General features: G+C 48.6%; 1 protein-coding gene across 1 annotated transcript; it reads right to left on the minus strand.

Moving 5' to 3' along the window:
* Positions 1 to 86: 86 nt before the first annotated feature.
* LOC115633918 lies at positions 87 to 1,972 on the minus strand. The gene is made up of 3 exons (XM_030531428.1): positions 1,507 to 1,972; positions 419 to 930; positions 87 to 329 (listed from the first exon to the last, which is right to left on the minus strand). Exons 2-3 carry the CDS (start codon positions 567 to 569, stop codon positions 151 to 153), a joined length of 330 nt encoding a protein of 109 aa, XP_030387288.1. The 5' UTR covers positions 570 to 930; positions 1,507 to 1,972; the 3' UTR covers positions 87 to 150.
* Positions 1,973 to 6,725: the final 4,753 nt, after the last annotated feature.

Consider the following 6,725-nt stretch of genomic DNA (forward strand, 5'->3'; position numbering starts at 1 on the left):
TCGGGCTGGTCACGAAGAATAAAAGGTGGCAGCGCTACGGAAGGCGCCAAGAATTTACAAAGGTACTGCAGCGCCATCTAGCGGTACCGAGCGAGGCACCATGGTGGCAACTGCAGCCACGCAGGCGCAGGGTTGTGTCCCGATGGCACCTCAAAGTGGGGAAACGTCAAGGCCGTGATGAACGGATGCGCAAGGACGTAAAAATCCGCAGGCATACGACATCCGGCCTATAAAAGGCAAGCCGCAACACGCCATTCCTGTTTTTGGGGCGACGGTGCAGACCCACGAGGCAGTGTTTTCGTTTGGTGAACTGGAGGCCGTGCTGAAACCTGAAAAAGGAAAGGAAGAACCAGAAGCCGTTCGAAGGTGAGCATAAGGATATAGATGCAAGGCAGAACTAATGCCGATGTATACATACCTGTATATCCACTTAAATGTGCCGACCAGTGCTTAAATGCCTTTTGTTCCTTGGCATATAGATTTTCCGGCATATCGCCAAGTTTTCGGACAGCGGTGGAACCATACACAGCAGCTGCAGCGGCCGTCATAAGTAGCAGCACGAGCTGCATCGTAGCAGGAGCAACAGCGACAGCAGCAGATCCAGCACCAGCGTCTTCAACGACAGCAGCAGATCCAGCACCAGCGTTTTCAACGGCAGCAGCAGCAACGACAGTGGCAGCCGGAGCAAAGGCGCCCACCCAAGAAGTGGCAGCAGCAATAGCGGCGCCACCACAACGCAACAGCAGACACGTCCGTCTGCGCCATCAGCAGCGGAGGATAGACAAGCCGGTGAGTCCGTTCCTTGGCCACGCGCCGTGCCTATTGTTCGCGGTTGAGCAGCGACATCAGGCAGAGATCCCGCGCGCCTTACGTCGTGTCGTTTGTATGGGCTGCGCCTGCAGGGTCCCACACGCCGCCCCATTGAAGTTTCTGCAAAAGAAAAAAAAGGAAGATAATACAAAAGAAAGAATATATACAGATATAATAAAAACCAAAACAAGGCAGAAAGTGGCACCTAAACAGAGCTTGGCGCTCTATTTAATTCAAAAAAAAAAAAGTTCACACTCTTATACACACTTATATTGTATGAAGATTGCCAATTGCAGTAGCGCGCAGTGTTTTATATGTATTCTTATATTTCTATTGCGCCCATGACCGTCGAGAGCTCTCGTTAGGATTTGGTTAGACATTTTTCTATAAATTTTTGTACCGCGCATATTTTTCTCATACACATACACATATATCTATATACATATTTATTTGCCATAAGCATACTTGCATGTTGGCGCACATAAAGAACCGCATTGGCCGTTGGCAAGCCTTCTTTATTTTGTTTTTATATAAATTATTATTGTTCCATATTTACATTGTTTTCACTCACACTCAATCACACTGAAATATATGTATGTTTGTAGCCACATAAACTGAAAATTAATTGTTAATTTTAATGGTCGCACCGTTGGTGATGATGCATTAAAGCAGCATCAGTAGGGGCGGGAGACTCACCTGTGCCATGGAATAGCCCAAGCACGGTCCAAAAATAGGGTATCCAAGAAACATTTTGGCTTTGGATACAGGCAGGGAGGGTACGCCTGGGATAACAACAGCTAAATCCCATACAGTTGTCCGATGCCTCCAATCCCTGTCCGTCCGCACGTATATTATCTCCTTTTACAGTCACCCGTATTCGTACGGATGGCTTGAGGGAGTTATCCGTTTATTTGTTTTCTTGTCGCAGTACGTTTCTTTTAGTTTATGTTAGTTTTTTTGGTTTGTTTACGTTTTGAATTCGGTTTTGTATATTGCGCGTCGAATTTATTGTAGTGATGGCATTTTGTTTATCGATGGAGGAACCGTGTTATCGGTTATTGTACGACTCACGCGGGCATAGGGTTGGAACCACACACCCAAGGAGAATTCCGATGAGCCAGCCGGCGTTGCCCAAGAGGAAAAGCGTAGTCGTAACAATATGGCGCCCAAATTTGGATGTTTGAATTTTTAATGCCAAGGAGTAGGTGGAGTTGTTTAGGGCCCTGTACCACGTTTGGGGAGGAGTCTAGGCAGCCGCCGTACGCAGGCTGAGAATTTAGATAGGAAAAAAATAAATTAAGCCGATGGCTAGGGGCCGACGATCGGTATGGTAGGGACGGAATCCCTTATAGCACCAACTGCAAGCGTGTGTGACATGGACAGTAAGTCACGAAGGTGCGAGTATGAGCCCTTCGTTTGCGACTGCCATTTGGAACGACGCTAGGCAATGGGTACTATGGGGGGATTCCAATGCGCGTTTGTTTTGTTATTTCGTTTCAGTGTTCTTTGTTGTAATTCTTGCGTCAATTCGTTTGTGCACGGTCGCCGTGGTGTCATCGTGTTTGCCTGGTGGACGTAGAGTACCGGTGGCCCAGGATGACTAGGAAAGTCGCCTGCGATGCACCGCTACGCACGGTGAGCCAGAGCAGATGGTGCACAAAACAGAATTGGGTGTCAAGAAGCAACCATTTAATTTGTTGGCTGTCGTTCATCGCCGTCAAGGCGATAAATGTAGCAGCGAACAAATATAGCAGGATTGTGGCGTAGGGCAGCTGTAACAGGCGTAGATATTAGAGGAGCCGTGTTTGGGTTCCGGCGGAGTGTGAGTCTCAGCCCCTATATACAGAAGTTTAAAAGAAAATTTGTTTGTTTATTGCTTACATTTTATTAGGTCTTTTTGGTTACGTTTGGTGCATATACATACATATGTTACATTTGTCTTGTGGTTGAGCGTATATATTTTTTTTTTTTGGTTTCCGTGCAAAGTTGGACGTGAATTTATTTAAAGATTTGTTTTTTTTATTTTTACTACTATATTCATATTTATTTATTCCAATTCACATATTTATCTATTTATTGTTGTACCTATTTATTTATTTATTTATCCATCATACATATTCAGCGTACATATATTTTCTTGCCCATTTGTTTTTGTTGTTTTGGGCGTTTGCAAACATTTTCATTGTTTGGAATACATACATATATACAATTATCCAATTAATACGATTTTTTCTTCGGGGCCTGCTTGAAAGCTGAACAAATTCATAATCCAAAATATAAATAAATATTATAAAAAAAACAGAGCGTATTTTTTTTGGATTGAAATGGAGAAGGATTCTGCGCGGGCGTATAACACAAGGTCGAGAACTGCCAGAAATGATGATCCAGTGCTGGAGGAACACCTAGAAGGAGCCGTAGGTTTTTCCACCGGTGGCCTCATGCACACTCCTCCGAGGCCGTCCATAGCACCAGCAGTACACTGGGACGCCGAGCCAGTAGTCGCGTCGGTGGTAGAAGCAGCAGTGGCCCAGGCGAACGAAACATACCGCCAATCGCAAAAAGAGGGTATCAACAAAGTGTTGCAGGAGGAAATCCGAATGGGGTTTCAAGACTTGATGGGCGCGTTGAAAGAAGTTTTGCAACCGCGAGCGAATAGCGGCGATTCAGCTGCAAATGGAGCATGGCAACCGCCAGTCAGCCAGAATCGGGGTGCGGTGCCAAAACGGCCGCATCAATACCAGGCTGAACCTCTAACACCAGCAAGAGGAACTTCGCGTCCAGTAGCAAGGCCAGCGGCAGCTAATTCCTCCAGTGGAGCTGGCAATAGCAGCAACACAGCTCGAAATTGGCAAAATCCCGCAGCACAGTCGGCCCGTCGAAGAGGCAACAGGCGTTACGATGGGAGTGGTCAGCTGGACCCGCCTCCTCCGTATGTAGCGGCGAATGGCAGATCCGGATGGTGCCGCGTCGAAAAGTGGGACATCGTTTTCAGCGGCGATAAGGAAAAAATGGCTGTTGAAGACTTCGTTTTCCAGGTCGAGTTCCTTCAGAGGCAGTGTCGCTGCGCATGGTCCGAAGTATTAAACAGTTTCCATCTGTTAGTAACTGGGCACGCTCGCGAGTGGTACTGGCAGTACGTCAGGGACCACCGGGCAGACAGCTGGCCAGAACTAAAACGGAGCATGCTGTCCCGTTTTAAAGGCGCCGCCGATGAATTCGAGCGCATGCGTCAATTGCGCGAAAGACGGCAGAAGGCAAGCGAAAGCGTTGAGGAGTACTTCCATGCCATGAGGAAACTGGCGTCGCGTCTCCACACAGCACCATCTGAAAACGAGATGATGAAATATATAAAAAAAGGATTAAAAATAGAACTAGCTCGTTATGTGTATGCGATGCGCGTGTACACGGTAGACCACTTACGTGACGAATGCGTAGAGGTGGAAGCTATGGTCCAGCGGCGGGAAGGCGTGTTCCCAACTCGCAGCGGCACACGTTTTAGTGGCGGAAACCGTCCACCGGCAGTGGAGGAGTTGGTCGACGACACTAACGGCGAGGAGTCGGCGGATTTCGGCGTAGTTGAAGAGGCGCGTTTGGCAAGGCGTCCGCAACGGGCGTTAGTTTGCTGGAACTGCAGACAAGCCGGCCATAGTTTCCGCGACTGCATGTCACCGGAAAGGCGCGTCTTCTGTTATAGGTGTGGCAGGCCCGACACCTATAGTCCAACCTGTCCCGATTGCACGGGAAACGGCCGTCGGAGTGCGGAGCAAGTGGGCGAATCGCGCTCGACACAGGTGCCCACCAGGATGACAGCGGAGCGGTCCTGAAAGAAGAATTTCATAAGAAAAATACCCCATATAGTAATAAGTTGAAATTTTTACCGTACGAGGAAAAGATGCGGGCATATCTGGAGGCGCGTAATAGAATTTTTGCCCAACATCAGTTAGATGGGATGAGGATGGTGACAGCCAAAGTTAAAAAGGCCCGAGCACGATTCCGAGGGAGAAGGCAGACGAAGAAGCTGGTAGCCGAGGCAGTGCGACGCGAAGGAGCAGCAGATCCGAGGATTTTTGCCGAAGTACTGGTACGAGGCCATGTGCTACGCGGTTTGCTGGATACCGGGGCCTCGGTAAGCGTGCTAGGCAAGGGCAGTCTGGAACTGCTGAAAGAGATTGGCATGGTGCCCAGAAATTACATTTCGATAATTAAAACAGCAGGCGGTGAAGACAGAGCCGTAATTGGACGAGTGCGTTTACCAGTGGTGTATCGAGAAGAGGCCAAAGAAGTGGAATTTTACGTATGCCCATCACTCGAACAGAACGCGTATTTCGGTATCGACTTTTGGCGGCTGTTTAACTTGGCACCACTATTAATTCCTCCAGAAAAGCCAGCCGTTAAAAGACTTGTCCTCGATGAATTGCTAGCTGATAGAGTGGCGCATTATGCGGACCAGGATGAAGTAAGGCCTGAACCAGATATGTGGAAATTGAATGAACAACAAAAGCTGCAATTGGAACAAGTAAAAAAAGAATTTTTAACCTTCGAAGAAGCGGGATTAGGCAAGACTACTTTGGAGACTCACCGAATTGAATTGGTCAGCGGAGCAGAGCCAGTGAAAGACAGGCACTACCCTCTATCACCCGCTATGCAGAAGATTGTGTGGGATGAGGTGGACAGCATGCTGGCGCTTGGCGTCATCGAGGTAAGCGATAGTCCGTGGAGTAACCGCACCACCATAGTGCGACGGCCGGGCAAGAACCGCTTTTGCCTCGATGCCCGCAAGTTGAACAAACTGACAGTCAAAGATGCCTATCCGCTACCATGCGTGGAGGGAATCCTATCTGGAATCGATCAGACATATTATATTTCCAGTGTGGACCTGAAATTTGCGTTTTGGCAGGTGGAGTTGGAGGAGTCCAGTAGAAGGTGCACTGCGTTTACGGTACCAGGGCGACCGTTGTACCAATTCCGCATGATGCCTTTCGGGTTGTGTAACGCCGCTCAAAGGTTGTGCCGGCTGATGGACAAGGTCATACCGAATGAACTGAGGTCCAACGTTAAAGTATATCTAGACGATTTGGTAGTCTTCGCGGCTGATTTTGATACGCACTTGGAGTACCTGAAGAGAGTAGCTGAATGCCTCAAGAAGGCAAACCTGACGATAGGGTTACAAAAGTCGAAGTTTTGCTTTAAAACGTTGAAATACCTGGGATTTATCGTGGGCGGCGGCGTGCTTCGAACAGATCCAGAACGGGTGCAGGCGATACAGCGCATACAGGTGCCAAGGTCCGTAAAGGAGGTTCGAGCTTTCTTAGGAACCGCCGGGTGGTACAGGCGATTTATTAAAGATTTTGCCACCTTAGCGGCTCCGCTCACTGAGGCTTTGAAAAAGCGATCGGGAGGTAGGTTCTCACTCGGTGGCGAAGCGATTGCAGCATTTGAGGCGTTGAAGAAGGCGCTCACATCTGCGCCAGTGCTGGTACACGTGGATTTTTCACGCCCATTTTTTGTACAATGTGACGCATCCCATATTGGCGTCGGAGCCGTATTATTCCAGGTGGATTTGCAGGGAAACGAGAGGCCCATTGCGTTCTTTTCTGCCAAGATGAACAAGCACCAGGTGAACTACTCGGTGACCGAGAAGGAGTGCTTGGCGGCGGTATTGGCGATACAAAAATTCCGGCCATACATCGAAATGATGCCATTCACAGTCATAACCGATCACGCCAGTTTGAAATGGCTGATGTCCATGAAGGATTTGTCCGGGCGATTGGCTCGTTGGTCGTTGCTGCTCCAGGGCTTCGACTTTGAAATCACGCACCGGAAGGGCTCCGACAACATCGTGGCGGATATGCTGTCCAGAAGCACCGAAGCCGAAACTTTAGAGGAGTTGGATTTCTTCCCAGGAGACCTGTTGG

The sequence above is a fragment of the Scaptodrosophila lebanonensis genome, unplaced genomic scaffold (assembly GCF_003285725.1).
Source record: "Scaptodrosophila lebanonensis strain 11010-0011.00,11010-0021.00 unplaced genomic scaffold, SlebRS2 tig00000001-arrow-pilon, whole genome shotgun sequence".
Lineage (NCBI taxonomy): Eukaryota > Metazoa > Arthropoda > Insecta > Diptera > Drosophilidae > Scaptodrosophila > Scaptodrosophila lebanonensis.